Here is a 27,001-nt window from a genome sequence, read left to right on the forward strand (position 1 = left end):
TGTTGGAACAAAAACATAAAATGTTGGTAATACTCCACAGGTCTGCCACCATCTGTGGAAAAAGAAACAAAGTTAACGTTTCAGGTCGATCATCTTGTATCAGTGTGTTGGAATAATCAAGTCTAGATGTAAAAAATGATGGATGAAGGTTTGACCAGTAGATGAGCTGAGGCAGGGGTGAAGTTGGGTAATGTTACGGAATTGGAAGTAGGTTTTCTTCGTGATGGCAGGAGTATGTGATTGGAAGATCATTTTACATGTAGGATGCAACACCATGGTTATGAACCATCTTCAGTGTCAGAATTGCCAGGGTCAGGGACAGAGTTGTTAACTAGGGAATGGAGTTCCTGGCATGGACTGGAGGCAATAGATTCTGCCTTCCCAATATTTAGAGGAAATTTCTGCTCACCTAGTACTTGATGTTGGACAAGCAGTCTGACAATGTAAAGGCAGTGGAGAGAGGAGTCAAGATAAGTGGTGGTGAGGTGGAGCTCACTGTGGTCAGTGTACAAGTGGAATCTGATGTGTTTTTGGATGATATTGCTGAGGGTCAACATGCAGATAAGAAATAGGAGAGTGGCAAGGATAGGCCCTTGCGAGACTCGAAGTAAAAGTGTGGGAGTGGGAAGAGAAGATATTGCATGTAATTCCCTGGCTTTGCCTGGACCCTTTCACTCTATCTTGCCAAGCAGACTCCATCACAGCACTTTTCACACCTACTTAAAATTGAGCACCACCAATTTTTCACTTTCAATCCATTCCCTCACCTTCCCTTTCTTTTACCTCTCTTATTAGTTTATTCTCAAGTTTACTGGCAGCTACCAAAACTTCACAATCATGAGGACTTTTGCTTCAAGTTTTGTTCTGTGGCCAATTTATTAGTGTTTAATCTCCTCAAGCAATGCCCCCTACATGCACTTTTATGTTCTTGGGACTACTGCCATGAGATCTCCTTCTTGCAGTCTTGGAGTGTCTTTCTCATGTACGTGATCATTTACCGACACAAGTCACTTCTGCACCCATTATTAGTATTTATACTGTGCTTTCTTACTTTCCATTATTTCCATCACATTCTGCCAATCTATGGACTTTACTTCTTGGCCATCTTACTGAACATTCAACCTATATTTAAACTTGTCAGAGGTTTTTCCTGCACATCCCATAGTTGCTACATCCACAGTTAGAAATGAAGCCAATCTTTACACACTTTTATAAGCATTTGTTTACAGAATTACACATTACAAGCATTTACCTCCTAATCCAACCACTGGTTTCAGTCTGTTTATACTCTTTTGAGCGTAACTAATGAACGAAAAGGAAACAAATTAAAAAATCAAATTAAACAATTTAGGGGAACAGTCTCTTAAAGAGACACTATAACAAAAAGCAACAATCTGAAAGGAAACTTAACAAACCAAATTATAATGAGGTTTTGGGCGTTTATGATGCATTATGGCCCTCGTGGTGCCCACTGGTCATGGAAGGCCTCCAGCATGCTGGCGGACACCAAATGCTCCTTCTTCAAGGACATCTGGCCATGAACATAGCCGTGGAAGAGGGGGAGACAGTCGGTTCAGAGGACCCTTGTCCTCTGCTTGTAGGGGAGCAAGTGATTCCCCAGTTAATGCCCACCAGTTACATACATTTAAACATAAGTGATATATAATTAACATTTGCTGTAATTAATTTACATTCTACCCTTTTGTCTTCCAGGACTTTCATGCAAGAGTTGCTGAAGATGCATGAGAATGATTCCTCAGATGACCTCATTCTTTGAGGGTGCATTACCACATGATTTATAGCCAAGCACCAGTGCAAAAACCCACACTTCTATGGGTCCAGTTAGAGAGTTAGCTGTGTTTTTAGTTGGTAATTCACAAGTGAAATATAGCAGACAGTGGTGGCAGAGACATGTGTGGAGATTTGTAACATAAGGATGCAATCCTTTCCAAACTATGCTCAGCTGGACACTGTTGCTGAACCCAGTGGGGGGTAATTGTTTCAAAGCAGAATTTTAGGGGTACATCACTTGTTTTGTGAGGTAATTGTAGACGTGCCACACACATTCCGCCATAGTGGAGAGAATGGAGGAGTCCAACTTGAACAGCATTGGATTGGTGGTGCAGGTGCTTGCGAGACTGTCTGCTGTGGAGAGAAAGGCCACCTCCATGGAGTTCAGGCATGGCTCTCAAATGAGCAGATGAAGTCCATGATCATGGCTGTGTAAACTTTGGATACCAATATGCCTGCCACCTTAAAAAGGATGGCAGGTACTTATTGTGGTTTTACAATACGCCGCTAACCTTCACCAAGCTGGCCTGCAACATAGTGCAAATCTGATTGATTTGTTGCTAGCCTAGGAAAGAGATGACGGTAAAATTGGAACTTGGAGATGTAAACTTCACTCAAGACAGTTCTACTTCTCATCTGTTGCCTCCCGCCCCATCACCCCCCATTCTGTACCTGACATATGCCTCTCATCTCTCAATGGCTGAGTCTTCCCCTGCACAGGTGCAAGTGGAGCTGTCACTGATGGGGTCTTGTACTTTGAAATCCAGAGGTTCTAGGCTAAAGTGTCTGAGCAGTATGCGTCTACATCTGTTGAAATTATATGGGATGCACTCCATAGAAGCGATAAGGATTGTAAGTTAGAACATTAAAATTCATTAAGGGTTTGCTTATGGCTATTTGATAAAATGTTACATTTACATTTATATCTTTTATAACACCATATAATAAATTATTAGTACTACTTCTATATCTTGCCCAATGTTGTGTCCTGAGTACTAACTTGCCAACTCATCATTGTTTCATGATGAAAGTCAATACATTGGATGGATAAGCTGTTTTTGCAAAGGGAGGGAGGCATGGTGAGGCTTGGTCTTGAAGGTGGCATTCATTTGTCCTTTGTTCCAATCAGAATTGATCCGTCAAGTTATGGGGGCACCCTGGGCAGCAGTGTGTGCCACTAGTCAGGTTTTAAGTGCTACAGCTTCATATTCCTCCTCATTCTTCAATGTATTCCTCATCAGATGATTCCTGATGAGCACTTTAATCATTCGCCACCTGGACTGCTCTTTGCTCTACAATGTTGTGTAGGACACAGCACATACAATTCTGGATACCCTTAGCTGTGTGTACTGAAGGGTGCCTCTAGACCTATCTTACCATGCGAATGCATTTTCAACATGCTGATGGCTTACTCAATGATACATGGTGGTCATGTAGCTCACTTGTGGGGTATTTCACAGGTGTCATGAGCCAAGTTTGAAGGGGGTATATCTTGTCCCCAATGAGCCAACCATTAAGTCTAGATCCTGGACTAATAAGTTCTTGAATGGTGGACTGCTGCAGTGTGAAAGCATCATGGCAGCTGCCAAGGAAACTGGCCCCCAACTGTATGAACATATCAACTATATGTTAACAGAATAAAATCCATTGTTGTTGATGTGGTGATCCTTAGATTGCCATATGTATGTAGTCTCCGGCTTTCTGTATCTGTGGAATGTGAGCCAAAGAAGCAAATATAAGGGCTCGCTCGTTCTGTCTATTGTTACTGCAATTGTTGACCTGAGTTGACAACCTGGCAAACAACGTATCCATGACTTGCCTTATACATTTACGGGCAGCCAACTGAGAAACCCTTGAGATGTCTCCAGTGGTACCCTGGTAGGAGCCAGAGGCAAAAGAAATTGAGAATTGTGGTGACTTTGATGCAACAAGCAGTGCATGGTCACAAGTTCCAGTAGGTAGGAGCTCTCCTTGAAAGAGTCTGCTGATATTTTCAACCACCTGCCATATCAACCTGAGCATCTGGAAGCACTGCTCTTCAGATAGGACAACGAAAGAAAGCCTCTGTTAGTAGACTCTCACTAAAAATAAACATTGGTGGGAGTTATTCCAAGGCAGTAACTTCCGGTGGAGTTGCCACTCTGCTCGTAATTACTTAACTTGAAATCCAGCCGCTCCTATCTTGTCCAACATTCCGACTCTGGCCTTGCAAGATCAGTCCAGTGCAGTGTGCTCCTATGGCCAACAGTTGAAGGAAAGTAAGCCATACCCACTTTGTTGCAGCACTAACTGCCATAAAGCAGGTAAGTTTAAAGGTCCAACCACTTTGAGAAGCCAGGGAGAAGGTAAGTGCTTAAGATAAGTGGGTAGCATTTTGGGGAGTGGACTGGGTAGGATTTTGGGGAGGGTAGGTGGCTGGGGCAGTTGTGTGGTTCGGTGGGGGTTCGGGCTCGGGGAGTGGGTCGGGTCAGGCTGGGCTGGTTTGGGGGAGGCAGGGTCAGGCCAGGCGGTCGGGGGCATGGAGGGCAGTCAGGGTATCCTGTGGGGGTGTTGGGTAGTGGGGCAGTCTGATGGAGGTTGGAAGATTTGGGGGTGACCCATGGGGGATCGGGGTGGGGGTAATCGAGGGAATAATTGGGGAGGGAATCCTTTGGGGGTCGAGGTGGAGGAGGGAGTTACATGAGAGGTCAGAGTGGTGGGATTCCCATGGGGCATCGGTTCCCATTGGCTGGGGGAGTTGGGAGTCGGGGGAGGTCAGTACAATACTTAGTCAGAAGTTAGATGTGGTTTTAATTCTTCTAACTTTTCCTGGGCACCAATTGCTGTAAGACAGTTGGAACCTTCCAAAGTTTGTGATTTAGATCTCATTATCGGATGGTCCCCAGTGCAGGGCAATTACCCAAAGGAAGTTTGAACTTCGCAGGCAATCCTTACGTGGGGACTTCCGGGGGCAGGGATTCCCCAGCACATCTTTGAGGTACCCCTCCGCTACACTGCCCTGGAGCTTGGAGGTTACAGGCCAATAATTTCCTTGAAGTGTTGAATGGGTGGTTGTAACAGTTTTACTTGTGGTTTATATGTAGAGAAGTGCTACTGCTTCAATACTCTTGCCATAGTTTTAAATTGAGTAGACTGTAGCTGGATTTTTTAAACCTTTTGCAGTGCGGATTCAATGCAATGTGTACTTATAACAAACACAATAGACTTTTTATTGCTTTTCATCTCTGTTTCTGTTATTAGGGGAAAGGACTGTCCACAGTGAAAATCAAACCCCTAATTGTTCTGAGAACAAAATAAGTGTACATTTAAAACATTTCCCTGAAGACGTTTTTATTTTCACTTAAGGAAAAAAAAAGAAGGCATAAGAAATCTTTACATTTTATGATATTGCTTGCAGTTGGATTTGTTTTACAATCTTCTCAAATTTACTTTTCCAGCCCAAAATGTTTGAAATTCCTGACACATCAGCATGTCTGCCACCACATGTTAAAAGGAAAAGAAGGAAAATTGAGGACAGCCTTAACCCTCCAAATATAGACATCGATCCTTCAGAGCTGCAAGCTAGACTAATCTCCACAGCACCGAAGCAGATCAGTCCAAATCCTCTTGCTTTGAAGTTTAGCCAGAACACAAGGGCACGGGAAAAAAGAATTGTAAGGGAGCAGCCCATCAAACTGCAACCATTGGTAGGTGCTAATGCATTAAATGTCCTTAACGTAAGGGCAAAGGTCTGTGTTTACTGATGGTGCAACTGGCACCCTCCCTGTACATTAATGTCAGTGCCTGTAACGACATTGGCAGTAATCTCCCTATAGGCAGCTGTCTAAATTAAAGATAGTGCAGAATGAACAGAGACAGAAAAGAATACATAGCGGTGTTCTGGCAGGAAGGCCCTTGGGTCAACCTTCTCACTCCTTCTTGTCAATTAATGACCATTTAAGGGCTTATTGCCGCTGCTGCTGGGATTAACCTGTCTCCAGGTGGACCTGCTGACACGTGCATGACTGGTGAAAGAGTTGAGGGCACCTTGATCAAAGGCTCTCAGATCCTGATCGAGCACATGGGCAATGGGTTCCGACACAGCCGACCCCCCCACCCCCGCCACCATAAAGACTACAAGACGTAGGAGCAGAGGTAAGCCATGTGGCTCATCAAGTCTGCTTCACCATTCAATGAGATTATGGCTGATCTGATAATCCTCAACTCCACTTTCCTGCCTTTTCCCCATTACCCTTGACTCCCTTATTGATTAAAAATCTGTTTAACTACCCTCTCCCCTTGACTCCCAATCTGAGAAACCCTTACCCCCACATCACTTACCCTTCTCCTGGTTCCTGAGACGCTGAGGGTGCTGTTTTGCCTCCATGGTGCTGTTGATCACAGGAGCTGCTGACCTCTGATTGCCGGCAACTGTGGATGGGCGGGACTAACGTCTCTGGGGAATTGATTCTGGAGGAAGGCCCAATGATATCCCCGAACCTGCCTGATTGACATAAGATCTGGCAGGCCTTCCAAACAAAGACAGCGCAGGTCTCTTGTCGGCCCCCTAGCCGGCAGGTGAGATCCTCACCACCAATGGAAGATTCCGCCTGTAAAATCGTCGAAACATAGAATAGTTACAGCACAAAAGGAGGCTATTCAGTCCATTGAGTCATGCTGGCTCTCTGCAAGAGCAATTTAATTAGTCTCACTCCAATCTCCATCAAATCTCCTCTCAGCCTTCATTTCTCTAAAGACAATAACACAGCTTTTCCAATCTCTCCATATAGCTGAAGTCCTTCATCCCTGGAACCATTCTCTTACATCTTTTCTGCACCATCTCCAAATCCTTCATATTCTTCCTAATGTGTGGTGCCCAGAATTGGGCACTACTCCATTTGAGGCTGAGCCAGTGTTTTATAAAGATTCATCACTACTTCCTTGCTTTTGTACTCCATGCCTCTATAAAGCCCAAGATTCTTTATGCTTTTTTAACCACCCTCAATGATTTGTGCACATATACCTCCAGGTGTCCCTGTTTCTGCACCCCCTTTAGAGTTGCATCCTTTATTTTATATTGCCTCTCATTCTTCCTGCCAAATGTATCACTTCATGCTTCTCTGCATTACATTTCACCTGCCACATATCCTCCCATTCTACCACCCTGTCTATGTTCTTTCAGCCTATCACTATCCTCCTCACTGTTCACAATACTTATGCAAATTTTGACATTGTGCCCTGTACACCCAAGTCTAGCCTATTAATGTATGTCAGGAAAAGCAGCGGGCTGAGTACTGACTCCTGGGGAAACCCACTTGTGTACCTTGTTCCAGTCTGAAAAATAAACATTAACCCTACTCTCTGTTTTCTGTCACTCAGTCAACTTTGAATTCATGCTGTCAGTGGCCCTTTGGTTCCAAGGGCTTTAACTTTACTCGTCGGCCTATTATGGGGCACTTTTAGAATCCCATGTACTCTACATCCACTGCATTACCCTCATCAACCCTCTCTTGTTGCCTCATCAAAAACTCCAGCATATTATTTAATCAAATCCAATCTGGCTTTCCTTAATTTCTCAACACTTGTCCAAGTGGCTGTTAATTTTGTCCTGCACTATCGTTTCTAAAAGCTTTCCCACTACCGAAGTTAAACTGATTATTCTGTATTTGCTGGGTTTATTCTAGCACCCTTTTATGAACAAGGGTTTAGCATTTGCAGTTCTCCAGTCCTCTAACACCACCCCTGTATCTAAGGAGGATTGGAGAATTATGGCCAATGCTTATGTAATTTACACCCTTATTTCCCTCAGCACCCTTGAATGCATGTTGAATGATGCAGGACCTTGAAGTCCTGGTGACTTATCAATTTTAAGTACAGCCAGCATTTTTAATTACCTCCTTTTTTTATCCATTTTTAGCTCATCCATCATCTCTACTACCTCCTCAGAACACGTCCTAATTAACCAGAAATCTAAAACCTTGCTTCCTGCACTATCTCTGCAGCCACACATTCATCTGCTCTATCCTTCTATTTCTATACCGACGAATGTGTGGCACCGGAGTCCTCCATAGATTGCTATCTTTGAGGTAATGCTGCTTAGTCTCTTTACTAGCTCCTTTAAATCTGCCTGCAGGACCTCATGCTTCTTTCTACCTATGTTGGTATGGGTTATGGCCTCTGGCTGTTCACCCTTTCCCCTCAGAAGGTTCTGCAGCTGCTCAGTGATAGCTTGGACTCTGGCACCAGCTAGGCAACATAACATCTTGGATCCCTGCAGAATCACCTGTCTGTTCCCCTAACTATAGAACTCCCTATCTCTGTGGTTTTCCCAAACTTCCTTCTCTGTGCTCCCCCCGCCCCCATCCCTGCACAGCTGAGCTACCTGCTGAGCTATGTACTTGGCTCTGGCTGCACTCCTCAGAGGAACCATCACTCTCACCAGTATTCAGAACGGAATACTGGTTGAAGAGCAAGATGCTCTTAGAGGACACATGCACTTATTTGTTGGTTCCTCCTTGATTGTCTGGCTGCCATATTCCCTCTCTACCTGCACACCCTTAGCTGCAGGGTGAGCACCTCCAGAAGCAAGCTATCCACTTATATGTCCACGTATGAGAACATTGTCAAAAATTGGTTTAAGTCAGGATTGCAAGTAATTATATTAATCGTATGTTGTTCATCAATGGACACTAAATGACCCATTTATTATATGCAAATTGCCAGCAGGGAGACTTACCTGTCAGTTGCACATATCAAGAAATTATGGCCATCCAACATATCTGTGACTTCTGAAGACTTGTGGCCAGCAGGAGATGTTCCTCGCTGGTCATGTGCATCTGTCAAATTGACCCTTCAGTAAAAGAAAAGGGAAGGTAGTGACTAAGTTAATACAGTAACATTGATGAACTATTAATTGCTGATTATGCCCAAAGTGGAAACTCTTGTCTTTAATGAATAGCTTAACCTAAGAATATTTAGCTTTTACTATTATGCTACAGGTATGGCAGACTGGAGTGAAAACGGATAATAAAGATGCTAAGAATCCAGGGTTAAAAGTACATGGTAGCATGTAAATTTTAAACAGTTAAACACATTGGAGTATGATCAAATGTTCTGGTAATTGATTAACAGAAAATATTTGATAACTTAATTTGGGCTTGGTTTTAATTAATTACTTACATTTCTGAACTTTGTATTAAGTCCTGCTTTCTGGGTATTGACTGCAAAATCTGGTGAGGTAACTTTGCAGTTTTGGAAGTGCTATTTTTCAATTGAGACAACAAACTGAGGCCTCACCTACCTATTCAGGTAGACATAAAAGGTCCCAAGGCAATATTGTTAGAAGGTAGAGATCTCGCTGTGATACATGGGACTGAGCTCAGTAGAAATTGTTCACTCCGTTTGTCTATAAAATAAAAGTGAATACACACCAAAAATGATTAATTAGCTGTGAAGTGCTTTGCAATGCACCGAGAATGTGAAAGGTGATACAAAAATGCAAATTCTATCAAGTTATTTCTAATCTATCAGGCTTATTATACTTTTATAGCATAAACCTCAATAAGATTCCATACAATATACTTATTCATATATTATAGCTGCTTTGATACTAATTCTGTTAATGCATTTCTTATCACACTAGCAAAAATTCCCTAAATGCAATTGTTATGTAACTACAGCCTATACTCAAGAAGTACCAAGATCAAAAACAACCAGAATACATCTATGCAAAGAATAGAGAGCGACTGATAAAAATAGGATGGCAGCCACCTGGTGTACCAACAAAGCGCTTACGACCTGCTTCTTCAGATTTAACCGGTCAGCCTTTCCAACGACTACCAAAACTCTCAACTGATTTATCAAAGAAACAGGTTTGAACAAAATTGTACAAATATGTACTTTTTATTCTATTTTTTCTTCTCATAAATTACACTCCTTTTGAAGTACCTGGCCTCAATATTCCTGCTGTGAGAAGAGCAGTTGTCTTGTTCTTATATTCCTGAAATGCACCTACATGGTTTGCCAATAGATGCTAAGGACTGTACATGTATTACTTCCCCACCAATCTTTTGGTCCTCTTTTGGGAAAACACTAAAATCTTCATTTGGTGTTTTCCCATTTACCTTGGTCAGTGTTTTAGCACTGGAGCATGGAACAAGCAAAATGTGATGTAAAAAAAGAAGGAACTGGGAGCTCTCCAAGCAGAACAAATAGAAATTTCTAGTTATGCATTATAAATGATATGGGAACATTAATCTCTGGCAAGTCATGCAATCTGTAAAATGGAAATGTGACACAAAGTACAGGTTAAAACAGCTGACAAGACGTTTCTTTGAAGAAGAAAATAAAAATAAGTAATAACTTCATGAATTATGGAATTAGAAAATTCATTTTCCATGTGGAACCTACTCTGTCCACAGTCTAAGTATAATGTATTTTATTGTAAACTTCAGTGCACCCTAAGTCCACATCTAAGCTGCAAAGACATTCATCTAGAACCAGAATGTTTATCCATTTAATTCTATTTTGATTTCGGATAGTGGTAAATGCTCATTATGCAATTAAATAGCCTGTTTACATCTACATTTTCTGTGCTTCCCAGCAATTAAAGACCTTGATCACATTTCCTTCTACTATAGCTTTTCTGTAGTAAAAGCAAAACTTCTTGATAACATTGAGTCCTAAGCATCAGAGTTGATCTTGTTGCAGTCCTTTGAACCTTCTCCAATAAATCAGTTTCTTTGGAAGGTGGGGTACGCAGAACTGCTCAAAATACGACCTAGTCAGTAATATGTACGAGAATAAATAATTTCAACTTGTAGTGAGGTGCCCACAAGATGTATCTAAAGATTTGATTGCTTTATTGATCGTAGCTTCAATGAAAAATAAAGTCAAATATGAACATATGTATATGAACATATGAAACAGGAGCTGAAATAAGCCATTTGACCCCTCGAACATGCTCTGTCATTCATTAAGATCATGGCTGATCTGTTTGTGTTTTGAATTCCACATTCCCATCTACTCTTGATAACCTTTCATTCCCTTGCCTAACAAGAATCTATCTACCTCCTTCTTAAAAATATTCAATAATCATGCTTCCACCTCCTGAGGGAAAGAGTTGCAAAGTTGCACAATCACACAAACTTCCAAGTTAGGAGTGATTTTCTCCTTTGTTAACCATATCATTTAGAGGATGGCCTAAGGATATACAGAATGAAATCAATGTATTTATATTCAGTTTGCTATTGTATGTAATTATTTTAATTTTAACCACATTATTTATTTTACACAGATTGACTTGGACACATGTGTGGTGCCATCTCCACCACAAATAAAACAACCCAGTATTGCTCTGTGTCGGACAAGTTCATGCATGAGAATGATTTTACCTCCAGAGCTGACGTATAGTTCAGCAGAAGATGTCATCCGTGAAAACATACAAGATCCCTTGAAAATTATTTCAATAATTCGGAAGAACAAACATCTGGGATTTTTGTACCTGAACTATAGTGCTCCCAAGTATTCCATTAAATATGATTTTTATAACTTGAGGTACACTTTAATTTTTAACATTGTTGGTTCTGTATTTATATTTTAGTAACTAAATCTATCCATATATTCCTGTAACTACATATATAAAAAAAAGTGGTGGATGCTGTTTTCATGATCTTTCCAATTTTAACAAACTGATTATCCAGTATCTTCACTTCATAGCATTGTCATCTTTTGAATCAGAAAGGATAAGAATGGGATGCATAAACCATACTGATGCTTTAATGCAAAGTTAAACTAATGCTGTATTGATGAGGTTCTGTTTTTTTTTTGGATAAGACATTAGGGTGGAGGCAACCATCTCCTGCACTTGAGGTCCCACCAAGAGTACTGTGATGAATGACCAGTATATCTGTTTTTTGGTGCGTTGGTTGATGGAAGGAATATTGACCAGTGTACTAAATGAACTGCCTTCTGTTCTTCAGATGGTGCGATGGGATCTTTAACATCCACCTAAACAGGCAACTGGACTTCAGTTTCATTTTCTTATTTGAAAAATAGCATTTGTGCTAATCTAGCACTCTATCAGTGTTGTACTCAAATGTCAGCCTAGGTTATGTGCCCAAGCCCTGGAATGGGTCTTGAACACAGTGTTTAAAATGCCTTTAGACATTTCTGAGGGATTTGACAAGGAAGCATGTATCTCTTCTTTCTTTCCATGGTAATCCCATGACAATTCTGTTTGTATCACATTCTAGCAGTTGATTACATGCCAATCTGATTGTTTCTTGTTTGAGTGACAGGGCACTGGGCAGGAACAAATAAAAGCCAGCAAGGTCAGGGCAGTATAGCATAATGGGTTAATAGTTATGGTAATGAGATAGTGGTGTGTATCATGATGTAACAGTGACATCAGCAGTCATATGCTAGATATTTGGTAGAGAAGATGGAGTAGTCTGCACACAAGAGAAATGTACTTACCTAGAAGCTTATCATGTGTATAGTGTAAACAAAATAGTTTCAAAGTTACCTACCTGAGTCAGACTTCTCTCACTCATGAATAGAGAGAAACCTTCCTAAAACTGATTAGGCCACGAGTTCCCCAAAGAGAACCACAAAACATGGTAGCAGTGGTAGTGACACAAATCTAAAAACGATTTGGTGCCATCGACAGAACTTCCATAGGGAGATATTGGAAAAGGACTTCAAAGGAAAAATCAGGAGACTTACAGGGACACATTGAAAATCGGTAGCAACATCAGCGCCAGTCGAACATTCATTGCCCCTTCCACGGCCATTCGAATACCTCAAAGGTCCTCAGAGAGACCAGTGTTGGGAGTTGTAGAAAAAAGAGTTATTGAGCAGCATTGGGTTTGCATGCCAAATAGCAGAAGCACCAGCTTAGCTCATTCCTCTATGTGGTGGGGCTTGTTGCTGATTATGTCCTCCTGAGACAGGGGTTAGAAAAGACCTCTGCAGATGTCGAAGCCATCCTAAAAGCATTCAATGCATATTTCAGCCCAAAGTGGAATTTTGTAATCAAGCGAGCGTGATTCGATCAGAGATCCCAGAGGTGAAGGGATTACATCAAATTGTTTCTTACAGACTAAGCAGTTGTTGTGGGTATGGGACATTGAAAGATTAACTTATTCGCTACTGCATTGTCATCAGAGTCTGCGACAAAAAGCTGTCAGATGTTTTACAGACAAAAGGTGACCTAACACTTGATCAAGTGGTTCAATACTCTAGGCAGGCTGAATTTAGAGAGAAAAATCAGGTTATAATCTGTCAAAATACTGAGGCTTCGGATGAGTCTGAACAAGCGCCATTTGTTTTTAAGTGATTGGTTCACAGGAGCAATGTGAGTTTAAAAAATATTAGCCTACTAATTAACCCCTGGTAAGCACATGACGATAACAAAGAATAAAACCAGGTACCTCTGCAGTGATCCTAATCAAGTACTTCTTGAGAGTCAAGATATAGATCTTTCTGATTTTGGTGTTGGGAAGGCCCTGTCCCATTACTTCACCAGACCATATTAGTAACTGAACTATGATTGGGAATCACCATGTACCCCTGAATACGAGGGACAGAATTTTCTTTTTAACCTGGGATGGGAAGTTCCTATAGGCAACCTTGCTCTCTTCTGAGGGTGAGGGCATCCTGCACCTCCTCTAGGCCAGCAGAAATCCATAAACATTTTAGTTGCTTTGGCATGGGGGCATCCAAGTATCCCTGATAATCCATTTAATGTTACATGGCACAACTTCCCTATTGTTTCACAGTCTCAGCTAATGCGGTGAGCAACGTCATGAAAAATCTGCTAGTAATAGAGTAAATATGAATGTGAGATCAACAAGTGAGCTTCCAATAAACAAACATTCTAACTTGGTGTCACAATGTGTCAGTTAGTGTGCTTTTAACATTAAATATGTAATTAATTCTGCAAGTTTCAATGTCTGTTTAACATAAAACCTCATCATACTGTGGATTTCATCATATTTCCAAATTACTCAATTGCATGTCACAACACATCAAAGTCACCCCTTAATTTGCAGAAATTGCTTTGAGTACTTGATTTTACTATTTACTGCTATTCACAATATATACCAATGATTTGGATGGGGAACTAAATATTTCCAAGTTTGCTGACAAAATAAAACTTGGTGGGAATGTGAGCGATGAGGAGGGTGTTAAGAGGTTTCAAGGTGATTTAGAAAGGTTGAGTGAGTGGGCAAAAAAATGGCAGATGGCAGTATACCATGGATACGTGTGAATCTATCTATTTCAGTATGAAAAACAATGGCAGAGTGTTATTTAAATGGTGATAGATTGGGAAATGTTGATGTATAAAGGGACCTGGGTGTCCTTGTGCACCAGTCACTGAAAGCAAGCATGCAGGTGCAGCAAGCAGTTAACAAGGCAAATTATATGTTGGCCTTCATTGCGAGGGGACTTGAGTACAGGAGCAAGGATGTTTTACTGCAACTGTACAGGGCCTTGGTGAGACTGCACCTGGAGTATTGCGTACAGTTTTGGTCTCATTACTTAAGAAACTTGCTATAGAAGGGTGCAGCGAAGGTTCACCAGATTGATTTCTGGGATGGCAGGATTGTTGTATGAGGAGAGATTGGGCCGACTAGAAAGAGAGGAGATCTCATTGAAACATAAAATTCTGACAGGGATGGACAGACTGGATGCAGGGATGATGTTTCCTCTAGCTGGTGGTCTAGAACAAGGGGTCACAGTCTCAGGATATGGGATAGGCCATTTAGGACCACTCTTCACTCAGAGTGTGAACCTATGGAATTCTCTACCCCAAAAGGCTGTGGAGGCTATGTCAGTGAATTTATTTAAGAAGGAAATAGATAGATTTCTGGATTCTAAAGACATCAAGGGGTATGGGAGAGAGTGTGGGAGTATGTCATTGAGATAGAGGATCAGCCATGATAATATTGAATGGTGGAGTAGGCTTGAAGGGCTGAATTACCTACTCCTGCTCCTATTTTCTATGTTTCTACTGTGGAACATTATTCTTTTTCCCACTTCTGATATTTATTTTCAAAAGCCCTATCTTGGACCTTCTTTCCTCAATAACTACTGTTGCACCTCCCTTCCTTTCCAAGGTCCTTGTTGATACCAAAATCCATGCCTATTTCCCCCACAACTCCCCATTTGAATCCTACCCAATAGCCCTAACTAAAGTCACAAAATACATTATTTGAGATTATGGTGTTATACATTAATCTTACATTGTGCTTCTCAACCTCTCTGCAGCTTTCAACGTAGTTGCCCAAGCTGTCCTTATATGACTAGATATCCAACTGAAGGCATCTAGCAACATCTACATCTAGCAACAATTTATTTTCACACTTCGAGTCCCCAAAAGATCCATTGTTCACAGGGATGAGGCCACCTTCCAGATGTACACCAATGATATCCAGCTCTATATCTCTAGTACTTCTTTTGATCCCTCCACTACCTTTATGGTATCAGACTGCTTGCCTCTTATCCAGTCTTGGATGAGACATGAACTCCTTCAGATAAATATTGGAAGACTAAAACCAATTTCTTCACAAACTTTGCTCCCAAGTTACTGAAATATTATCTTCTATGGCCATTATCTGTACCAGACTGTTTACAACCTTGGCATTATGTTCAACCACAAGCTGAGCTTCTGCCTCCATATACTTTTCATCACATGGTCCACCCACTTCTAACTCAATAATATTGCCTGTCTCTGACCCTATAGCAGCCCATCCACTGTACAAAACCTCTTCCATGCCGTTGTAACTCTTAGACTTGATTATTTCATTGCTGTCCATGTCAGTCTCCCATCTGCTGCCCCTGTAAACTCTGGCTGGTTTAAGCTTTCCTGTTCATGTCCTATGCTGCAGAAAGCTCTGCTTACACAATGTGCTTGCCCTTGTTCACTTGCAGTGCTTCACAGTCTCCTAATGTTTCAGATTTAAATTTTTGTCCTCATCATGAATTCCCTCCCTAGCATTGTCACCCCCACCCATACCACCATAGCCACCCCCAGCCCAGCAGCTTACTCCTTGTAAATTCTCCGTTCCTCTAAATTTGATCTGTGCATTTTCCCACACTTCACCCCACCATTGGCAGTCATGGAATTTTTTCCCTAGAACCATAGCTCCTGTACCTCTCTCTCTTTCTTTGATCTTCCATAAAGACTGCATTTAAGACCTTTTTTTGTCTCAACTTTTGGTCTCCACTCGTAATCTCTGATTCTTTGATCATCTCATGGGTTTTATTACTTCTGTTACAGTTTTGACACAATACATGCCTTTTTTTGTTCAAGTGTGAAGTGCTGCTGTCTTAAAGTTTCATTTAATGCCACTGCCCAACTGTAGGGGGAGAAATTTGACTTGTATCTGAAACAGGTGCAAATTCAGAGAGCAACCCTCTTCATGCCACTCTGAAGCCCCACCCAAATTTGGCTTCAGGTCAGTGAAATGCCACTAGTGAGTTGCAGGTGCCAGATTGCCCCAGTGCAGCTCTTCGGTCAGGGAGGGTGGGAAATTCAGGGATCACAAAGACCCAGATCGTAGGGAAATTCCCGAGGCACCAGTGATGATCCCTGGGCAGCGGACTGGAGATTTTTAAGTGTCCAGGAGGAGCACTCCAGCTTTCTCCTAGGTTCACTAAGTACTGAAAATTTCTTGGTGTCTTGTTTTTGAGCAGCCTCCTTTACTCCCTTATAGACTGTTAGGTAGGTCACTCAGGAACTGATACAACTAGGCTGAGTACGTGTAACACAAGCTTCACTCATTTCACCTGGATTTTGCATTTGGGGTGCTGCAACTGGTGTAGAATCTTGACCTATATATTTGAGGAGCTTAATGCCTTTTTCAGACATGGCCCAAGACAGTATAGGTCATCAACACACTTCTGGTCCAGATCACAATGCAAAATTCAGAAATCTAATGCCTGTTTTACAGGGACAAAATGGGCAATTGTAAGTTGCATTAGGTTTTTACAACACTGTCATAACTAAAGTTTTAGTGAATCACTGTTTCTCTAGTGATTTGACTGAATTTCATTATGTTTACTAACTTATTCTAAAATCTCATCATAACAGCGAAAGAAGCTTGAAAAAGTGAGAATTAATACTGTCCATATGCTGTAGCTATACTGTCTGGAACGTTAGGTGAAGTGTCTTTCCATAGGGTTTTCCATTGAAAAGAGAATCTGTCAATGGACTTTCCCATATCTCCTGAGAACCAGTTGTATAGCAGTATTGTTAGAGGCCCAAGAGATGCTTATGTCAGAATGGCAATTTAAGAGCAGAAATATAAATCTGTAAAAACAGGAGCATAGTTTTGAACAGAATGTCAAAAAAAGGCTAAACGTCCTGTAGGTGCACAGCCAGTTGATCACCATCTGAAAGTGAAGAATAGATTAATGTTTTGGAGTCCTTGTTCAGGGTTCCTTCTGAAAATTTAACCCATCCTTCTTTAATGCTGATGGAACCACTGTGCACTTGCAGATTTGTATTTAGTCTCCAGATTTCATGATTTTTATTTTTATTCTGACTAATGCAAATAATAATGATAGAGATCTGAAATATAAACCAAAGAATCAATTGCTAATATTATGCTGAACCTAATGTATATTTTTTAGTGTTGTTGCCTATGAGGATATCAACCGGAATGACTATTATACTATCAGCCAGGATGGAGTTCTACACATGAATAATCAAGACATTGATTTTATAGAACTGGACCGCTGGGAACAAGAATATTTGTATCATAAGCAACTTATTAAGATTCCAGTGTTTGCCCTTTTTCGCAAATGGAAGGCTTTTAAGGTCTGGCGAAAAAACGTACGTTCCAAGAAGATCAACAGCTGTCGCAGAGCGTTGCAGGACAACCTGTTCATAGTGAACTCAGTGAGTATCAAATCAAGCTTTTCAAACAGTGTCATTACCGAATTCATTTGCTTTTCTAAACATTTGTAGTCTAGATATGCCCAGCGTATGTTGAGATGTGCCATATTTCACATTAATGTTGAGTATTGCAGTGTTCATATTAATATTGGCCATTGTCGTTACATTGAATTACATAGAATAATAAAAACAGGTTATTCAAACCAGTGGCCCTATGCCAGTGTTTATGCTCTTGCCCACTCAGTTCATTTCAGCCGATCAACATATCCTCATTCTCCTTTCTCCCTCATGCACTTCTCCAACTTTCCCTTAAATGCATTTATGCAATTTGCCTGAACCACTCCATGTGGTAGTGAGAGCTACATTTTGGTCACTAACTGAGTACAGAGGTTTCTGCTTAATTCCTCATTATATTCATTTTGTATTTATGGCTCCTAGTTTTTGACAGCTTCATAAGTGGAGACATCCTCTCCATTCCCTAATGTATAAAACATTATGATGAACCTCAAATGAAGTGTCGTGCCTAATTCTGGGCACCACACTTTCATAAGAATGTGAAGGCATTAGAGAGGGTGCAGAAAAGATTTATGAGAATAGTTCCAGGGATGAGGGACTTGAGTTATGTGGATCGATTGGAGAACCTGGGTCTGTTCTACATAAAGAAGAAAAGGTTGAGATGACATTTGATAGAGGTATTCAAAATCATAAGAAGCCTGGAGAGATTAGATGGTGAGAAACTGTTCCCGTGAAAGAAGCATCAAGAAGCAGAGGACTGATTCAAGGTGATTCGTAAAAAAACCAAAGAAGACACCCAGATCCCTCTGCATCTCAGAGCTCTGCAATCTCTCACCCTTTAGATAATAAGCTTCTTTTTATTGTTCCTTCCAAAATGAACAATTCCCATTTGCCCACATTAAACTCCATTTGCCAGATCTTTGCCTACTCACTTAGCCTACCTATGTTACTTTGTAGCCTCCTTATGTCCTCTTCACAATTTACTTTCCTACCTATCTTTGTGTCATCAGCAAATTTAGCAACCATTCCTTCGGTCCCTTCATCCAAGTCATTTATATAAATTGTAAAAAGTTGAGGCCCCAGCACTGATTCTTATGGCACACCACTCATCACATCCTGCCAACCAGAAAAAGACCCATTTACGCCAACTCTCTGCTTCCTGTTAGCTAGCATATCTTCTATCCATGCCAAATGTTACCCCCTTTACCACGAGCTTTTGTTTTCCACAGTAACCTTTGATGTGGCACTTTATCAAATACCTCTGGAAATCTAAGTACAGTACATCCATCCATTCCCCTTTATCCAAACAACTCCTTCAAAGAATTCCAATAAATTGGTTAAACATGATTTCCCTTTTACAAAACCATGTTGACTCTGCTTTCTGAATCCCTTTTTGAATAAAGGAGTTATATTTGTTATTTTCCAATTTAATGGAGCCTTCCCCAAATCTAAGGAATTTTGGAAAATTAAAATCAAGGCATCAAGTATCTCACTGACCACTTCTTTCAAGATCTTAGGGTGAAGTCCATCTGGACATGGGGATTTGTTAACCTGAAGCTCCAGGAATTTGTTCAATATCACTTACTTCCCAGATGATTGTAATTTTCCTGAGTCCCTCCCTCCCTTCCATTTCCTGATTTACAGCTATTTCCAGGATGTTACTTGTGTCCTCTATAGTGAAGACTATAGTAAAATACATGTTTAGTTCATCTGCCATCTCCCTACTTTCCGTTATCAATTCCCCAGACGCACCTTCTATAGGATCAATGCTCACTTTGTTAATTCTTTTCTTATTTAAATATAGAAACTCTTATCCATCTTTATATTACTAGCTAGCTTTCTCTCGTACTCTAATTTTCCTTCCTTATTAATCTTTTTGTCATTCTTTGCTGCTCTTTATATTCTTTCCAATCTTCTGATCTGCCACCCGTCTTTGCGTAATTATATGCCTTTTCATTAAGTTTGATACTGTCTTTAACATTTTTAGTTAACCACGAATGGTGGGCCCGCCCCTTGGAATTTTTCTTTCTCATTGGAATGTATATATTCTATGTATTCTGAAATACCCCTTTAAATGTCTGCCACTGAACCTCTATTGACCTATCCCTTAACCTAATTTGCTGTTCACTTTAGCTAGCTCTGCTTTCATGCCCTCATAATTGCCCTTATTTAAGATTAAAATACTAGTTTTGGACACACTCATTTCCCCCTTAAAATGATGATAAAATTCAATCACAGAAACTAGGAGCATGAGTAGGCCATTAAGCCCTTCGAGCCTGCACTGCCATTCAAACGACCATGGCTGATCCTCCATCCCAATGCCATATTCCCACTTTCTCTCCATACTCTTAATGCCCCTAATTTCTAAAAAATTATCAATTTCTTTCTTGAATATACTCAGTGACCCAGCCTCCACAGCCTTCTGTGGTAGAGAATTCCACAGGTTGACCACCCTCTGAGTGAGGATTTCAGTCCAAAATGGCCTGCCCTGCATCCTAAGACTGTGGCCTCTGGTTCTAGACTCCCCAGCCAAGGGAAACATCCTCCCTGCATTCAGTCTGTCTAGCTAGCCCTGTTAGAATTTTATACGTTTCAGTCAGATCCCCTCTTATTCTTCTAAACTCTAGTGAAAACAGGCACTGTCAAACCATTCTCTCCTCATACAATAGTTCTGCCATCCCCGGTATCAGTCTAGTGAACCTTCGCTGCACTCCCTCTATGGCAAGTATATCCTTTCTTAGGTAAGGAGACCAAAACTGCATGCAATACTCCAGGTGTGGTCTCACCCAAGGCCCTGGAGAACTGCAGTAAGACATCCCTACTTCTGAACTCAAATCCTCTTGCAATGAAGGCCAACATGCCATTTGTCTTCCTAATTGCTTGTTGCACCTGCCTATTTACTTGCATTGACTGGTGCACATGGACACCCAGATCCATTTGTACATCCATATTTCCCAATATCTCACCATTTAACTAATACACTGCCTTTCTGTTCTTCATAGCGAAGCATATAACTTCATATTTATCCACGTTGTACTGCGTCTGCCATGTGTTTATTTGCCCACGCACACAACTTGTCCAAATTGCCCTGAAGCCTCCTGGCATCTTTCTCACAACTCACAACCCTGCCCAGTTTTGTGTCATCAGCAAACTTGAAAATATTGCATTTGGTTCCCTCATCCAAGTCATTTATATGGCCAGAATTTTCCGGCTGATGTGCGAGTGGCTTAAAATGTCACGTGAGCGTGCCGACGTCAGCACGAGACATCATGATATTTTGGTCAGTGGGTGTGCTCAGTAGCATGGCGTTCACCTGCCATTAATTGAAGGCCTCATTAAGGCCCTTAACTTGCCAATTGTCCTGGATTTTGAGGGGCCCGTGCGAACTTCGGGTCGGAGCACAGGCCCCATGGGCAGGCGGGTCGGAGATTTTTTAAGAAAACTCATGCAATGTCGGGATATGTGGACTCAGAGGGGTTGTTCATGTTTTATACAAAATTTTAATTGCTGAAAATGTATAAAACTTGCTTGTGTGATTGTCAGCAGTTCTAATCGATTTCCAAGATTTCCTTGTGTACTTTGAAACCAGTCTGCAGACAGTAATCTTTATCGGGCCTGCAGCTTTCCAGGGGCCTCCATTTAGCCTGGGGGTATGGGTTCTGACCCCTCCACCGGAGGCAGCTCCCCTGAGGAGGAAGGAAGGAATAGAATAAGGAGGAGGCCAGGACTGGACAATCAGCCTCCAGGGGAGCCACCTTTGGAAGGTCAGGCGCAGGCACAAGGGGCGCAGTGCCAAGACGTTGTCCAAGGTGCAAGGGGCCACAGAAGTCGCCACTATCCTGCTGCCAATGTATACAGGCGACGAAGCAGCTACCTCAGTATGACTGAGGTGCAGTGCCGAAGGAGACACCAACTCTCAATGGAGACAGTCAACTATATCTGTCAGATGATTGGCCCTGAGATCTCCCCTAACTGTGTCGGTGGACACCCCATGCCAGTGGCTCTGAAGCTCACAGTTACCCTCCAATTCTATGCCTCTGGCTCCTTCCAGGGCTCGGTGGATGATCTTTGCGGTGTTTCCCAATCAGCTGTCCACTCTTGTGTCAAGCAGGTTACCAATGCTCTGTTCAGACAGGTATCCACCTTCATCCACTTCTGCTGCGACCAGGCACGTCAGGCACAGCGAGCCAGAGGCTTCGCGGCCATTGCTGGCTTCCCTTGGGTCCAGGGTGCAATAGACTGTACACATGTGGCCATCAAGGCGCCAGCAGGTGAGCCCGGTGCCTTCATCAACAGGAAGGGCTTCCACTCCATGAACGTGTAGATAGTGTGTGATCACAGGATGCAGATTTTACAAGTCTGTGCAAGGTACCCAGGCAGCTCCCATGACGCCTACATCCTCAGGCACTCCCAGGTGCTGGGGCTCTTCAGTGCTCTGGCTCGGCTGGATGGTTGGCTGGTGGGTGACAAGGGCTATCCCCTCAGAAGGTGGCTCATGATGCCTCTCCGCCATCCAAGAACAGAAGCTGAGCAGCGGTACAATAGGAGCCAGGGCACCACAAGGGCTGTGGTGGAGAGAACCATCGGTCTTCTCAAGATGCATTTCCGTTGCGTGGACCACTCAGGGGGCGCACTCCAGTACCCCCCAGATTGTGTCTTTGTGATAGTGGTAGTCTGCTGCGCCCTGCACAATCTTGCACTGGAAAGTGGGGATGCAGTTGACGATGAAGACCTGATGCCCCAGATAAGGCTGCATATGATGAATCCAGCAGTGTTTCAGAGGATGAGGAAGCACAGGGGCAGAACGATGACCCGCAATTACACCAAGGAGGCAGGTACACCCGGGACAATTTAATCCAAAGAACCTTCAGCTAGCTCCCCACACATGGATCAGCAGGAACAGCATTGCCTGTCACTTTCACACATGGCATTTAAGTGCCACATCTTCCACCTGTTCAGCTGCAACTAAGGGCTTAGTACAGAAACATCACTGTCCACTCAAACACTCATGATAAATATGTGAAAAAGAAAAATGCACCACAAACAAAAGACCCTCAGCCATGGTAACAAAGGTGGACTTTATTCTGTCCAAAGGAAAAGCAAACAACACTCCATTGCAATAAGAAAAATTTGGGTCCCTATTCTAAGGGCAACACAAAATCACCAGTGACATACCCGTGGAGTGCCTTAGGTGCTTTATGCTTATGTTTTCTGGTGCTACGTCTAGGTGCTGCCCCATAGCTCGGAGTGGCTTGAGAGACAGCCTGCTGACTCTGCTGTCCTATTGGCCTCTGACCTTTGGCGGGCGTCCTCTGGCCCGTGGAGCCTGTGATGGCTCTGCCTGGGAAGGAGTGGCCAGTTCCTGAACTGGCACCTCCCCAATTGTCACAGCATCAACAGAAGAAACGTTCAACCTTTCATCCCTTTCCCCCCCAGCCTCATAAGTCGCTCACCCTTCAAGACCCTAAGGAGATGAACATTGGTGAGGTGGGAAAGAGTCAAGAGGAGCCCCAACCATTAAACACACATGCAGACAGGCTGGTTAGATGGCCTCAGGAATGCCACATGGCATGTTATGTACCATAGGAGTGGGGAGAGTGCAGAAGTACCTGACCTGGATGCATTCTGGCCTGGATAGTTACAGGGCTGAGGAAACATCGCAAACAGTTGCGACATTTGCTGTGGATCACAGGAGATTGAAAGGTCACGTTATTGGCCATCATTCCATTAGAAGGGGCATAGACTGGTTGTACAGAAGGCAACATTTCCCCTTGGCACAGGGATGAGTAACGTGGTGGCATTTATCTAAGTTGAGTGCCATGAGGTTCACAGCTGAGGTGCTGAGGACCTTTTGGACACAGTAATGTGGGGCAAACTGGCTGAAACGGTGCTGGAGGTCGGAAACACCCTAAGATGCAATAACTCTTTGGCTGTGCAGCAGCGATCCAATGGCATGTTAGACCATGTTGATAGTGGTCACAAATGGGATAAGGTGACTTTGGAAGGTGGTGGAGACACGAATCCTCAAGGGGACGAGAGTCCCTTCTGTATGACCCACATGTCAGAATGTCTCAGTCTGTGAATGAACATTGTTTCAGCATTAACGATTCCAGCAACCATCAGTGCTTTGGATTGTGGGCAGACAGAGTGGATGGGATTGTGGACCTCAAATACCTGGCCACTGGACCCCCGCCTCACCACCCCTGGCCTCCTGCTTCCTGCCCAGCTCCATGGCCTGTTCTTCAAAGGTTGTGAGGTGCTGGAGGAGGGTGCACCCACCTCCAGTCCTCTGGCGCTCCCTGGCATTGTGGTGACTTTTTGCCCACAAAACAGAGAAGAGGATTTATTGGGGCTGTTCGGTCATATACTCTGCACGCACACGCCACACCCCAACCACAGTGGCCCATCTGAGGCCTCCAGCGGCTCCCGTCCACACTACTGGTGATCAGTCCCCAGAAGATAGTATGGCTGGTCCCAACCCCCTCCCCCAAAGGCCACCTTGGACACATTCGGCGTCTGTCACTTTGAATAGCACACGGGTCTTAGCGCTCATGGTAAGGAGGCGCAACTAGGTGTGGTGCTGATGCCAACAGATGCCACTTGGCCAAATCACCTTGAAGCACCCCTTGCACCATCTCATTACCATCAATATGACATGTGTTGGAATTCTGCGTGTGTGTCTAGCGGCCTCCCCTGCAGGTTTCCCCCAGACTACTCAAATGCCACAAACACGAACATATGCTGTGGGGAGAACCCTTCTTCACCTCAACCACTGGGCTGATGTAAGCATGTTCAGTACCCATTTGCCAACCCAGCGTGCACCAGATGCCCTAAGCAGTAACAACAGCAAAACATGGTGGGGGTGCTCAAAGGCTAAGGCTGCTTTCTGGGTCAAATGGCCAAGACCGACATGGTACTCATCCGCCCAGAGCACAGCAAATCATTGAATCTTTTTCTGCACTGGGTGCCAGTGCATTGCACATTATCATGGGCGCTTACAGCGTCACCCACCTCCTCCCATGCCTGGCTGGTGACATAGGGGGCCCTCCTCCTCCCAGCCTCTGGATACAGCACGTGCCAATGGATAGACACCTCTTGGAGGAGGACAGCAAGGCATGCATCTGAAAATCGGGGGCAGAGTGGACCCCGCTGGCCTCTCCTGCAGCCTGCCCCCCTCCTCCTGCTCATGCTGCTGTCCAATCGGTCCTTGTTCCCTCCACGAGTGGCCATGGTGCACTGCCTCAAGCAGGCTGCTTGGCCGCTTGGCTGCTCTTTATACAGGTTGCCGGTTCCCCATTGGAACCGGCAGCCTGAGGCCGCCCGCCCCTGCGACTATTTTCCCGTTCTCCATGGGAGTCACTTACCCACTGGGCAGGCCTTAATTGGCCCGTCCGCGGAAAACGGCGGCCGATTTCTCCAGCGGCAATCAACTGCCTGCTGGCCGCCGAGTCGGTCAACGGAAAATTCTGCCTGATGTGTCATGAATAGCTGGGCCCCAAGCACTGATCTCTGTGGTACATCACTAGTTGCCATCTACCTACCAGAAAGATACCCATTTATTTCCACTCTCTGTTTCCAGTCTGTCAACCAATTCTTAATCCATGCCAATATATTACTTCCAATCCCATGTGCTTTAATTTTGTCCACCAGCCTCTCATGTGGGACCTTATCAAATCCCTTCTTGGAATCTAAATACACCACATCTACTGGTTCTCCCTTATCTATTCTATTAGTTACATCCTAAAAAACTCCAGTAGGTTAGTTAAGAATGATTTCCCTTTCATAAACCCATGCTGACTTTGTCTAATCGCATTAATGCTTTCCAAGTGTTCTGTTACCACGTCTATTATAATAGACTTTAGTATTTTCCCCACAACTGATGTTAAGCTAAATGATCTGTAATTCTTTATTTTCTCTCTCCCTCCTTTTTTAAATATTGGGGTTACATTTGCCACCCTCCAATCTGTAGGAACTGCACCAGAGTCTATAGAATTTTGGAAGATGACCACCAATGCACCCAATAATTGCAGGGCCATTTGTTTAGTACTATGGGATCCAGATTATCAGGCTCTGTTGATTTTTCAGCCTTCAGCCCCATTAATTTCTTCAGCATCATTTTTTTTTACTAATACTGATTTTCTTCAATTCCTCACTAGACTCTTGGTTCCACAACATTTCTGGGAAATTATTAGTGTCCTCTTTTGTGAAGACAACCAAAATATGTGTTCAATTCTTCTGCCATTTCTTTATTCCCCATTATAATTTCCCCTGTTTCCGACTGTAAGGGATCTAAGTTTGTCTTTGCTAATCTTTTTCCCTTCACATATTTATAGAAGCTTTTACAGTCAGTTTTTATGTTTCTTTAAAGTTAACTCACATACTCCATTTTCCTCTTCTTGATCAATCTTTTTGACCGCTTTTGCTGAATTCTAAGCTGCTCCCATTCCTCAGGCTTGCTGCTTTTTCTGGCAATTTTATATGTCTCCTCTTTGGATCTAATAATAGCCCAAATTTCTTATGTAAGCCATGGCTGAGCCACCTTTCCTGTTTTATTTTTGCGCCATACAGGAATAAATAATTGTTGTAATTCATGCATATGTTCCTTAAACATTGGTCATTGCTTATCCACTGTCAACCCTTTTAGTAAGGTTCCCCAATCTATCATTGAAAACTCATGTCTCATACCCTCATAGCTCCCTTTATTTAGATTCAGGACCCTAGTTTTGGATTTAACTTCACTCTCCATCCTAATGAATAATTCTATCATTTTATGGTCGCTGTTCCCCAAGGGACCCCGCACAACAAGATTGTTAATTAATCTTTTCTCATTGCACAATACCCAGTCTAGGATAGCCTGCTCTCTAGCTGGTTCCTCAACGTATTGATCTAAAAAACCATCATGTACACACTCCAGGAAATCCTCCTCCACAGTATTATTGCTAGTTTGGTTTGTCCAATCTAAACATAGATTAAAGTCACCCATGATTACAGTTGTACCCGTTACATATATCTCTAACTTCCTGGTTAATGTCTTCCCTTACATCTCCATTACTTTTTGGGGGCCCATAGAGAAGCCCCACCAATGTTTTCTGCCCCTTGGTGTTTCTTATCTCGACCCAAACAGATTCCACGTCATGATTTTTCGAGCCAATATTCTTCCTCACTATTGCATTGATTTCTTCCTTTACTAACAATTCTACCCCAGCTCCTTTCCCTATTTGTCTGTCCTTCCTAAATATGGAATATCCCTCGATGTTCCGTTCCCATCCTTGGTCACCCTGCAGCCATGTCTCCGTAATTGCAACTATATCA

General features: G+C 42.8%; 1 protein-coding gene across 1 annotated transcript in view; it reads left to right on the plus strand.

Annotated features, from left to right (window-relative positions):
• The first annotated feature begins 2,367 nt into the window (after positions 1–2,367).
• Positions 2,368–27,001, plus strand: part of dnah6 (dynein, axonemal, heavy chain 6) — a 425,407-nt gene continuing 400,773 nt past the window's right edge. The window contains exons 1-5 of the mRNA XM_041185312.1: positions 2,368–2,373; positions 5,229–5,477; positions 9,450–9,641; positions 11,066–11,325; positions 17,410–17,677. Coding sequence (XP_041041246.1) covers positions 2,368–2,373; positions 5,229–5,477; positions 9,450–9,641; positions 11,066–11,325; positions 17,410–17,677 — 975 coding nt within the window. The remainder of the gene's footprint in view (positions 2,374–5,228; positions 5,478–9,449; positions 9,642–11,065; positions 11,326–17,409; positions 17,678–27,001) is intronic.

The sequence above is a fragment of the Carcharodon carcharias genome, chromosome 4 (genome assembly GCF_017639515.1).
Source record: "Carcharodon carcharias isolate sCarCar2 chromosome 4, sCarCar2.pri, whole genome shotgun sequence".
Taxonomy (NCBI): Eukaryota; Metazoa; Chordata; class Chondrichthyes; order Lamniformes; family Lamnidae; genus Carcharodon; species Carcharodon carcharias.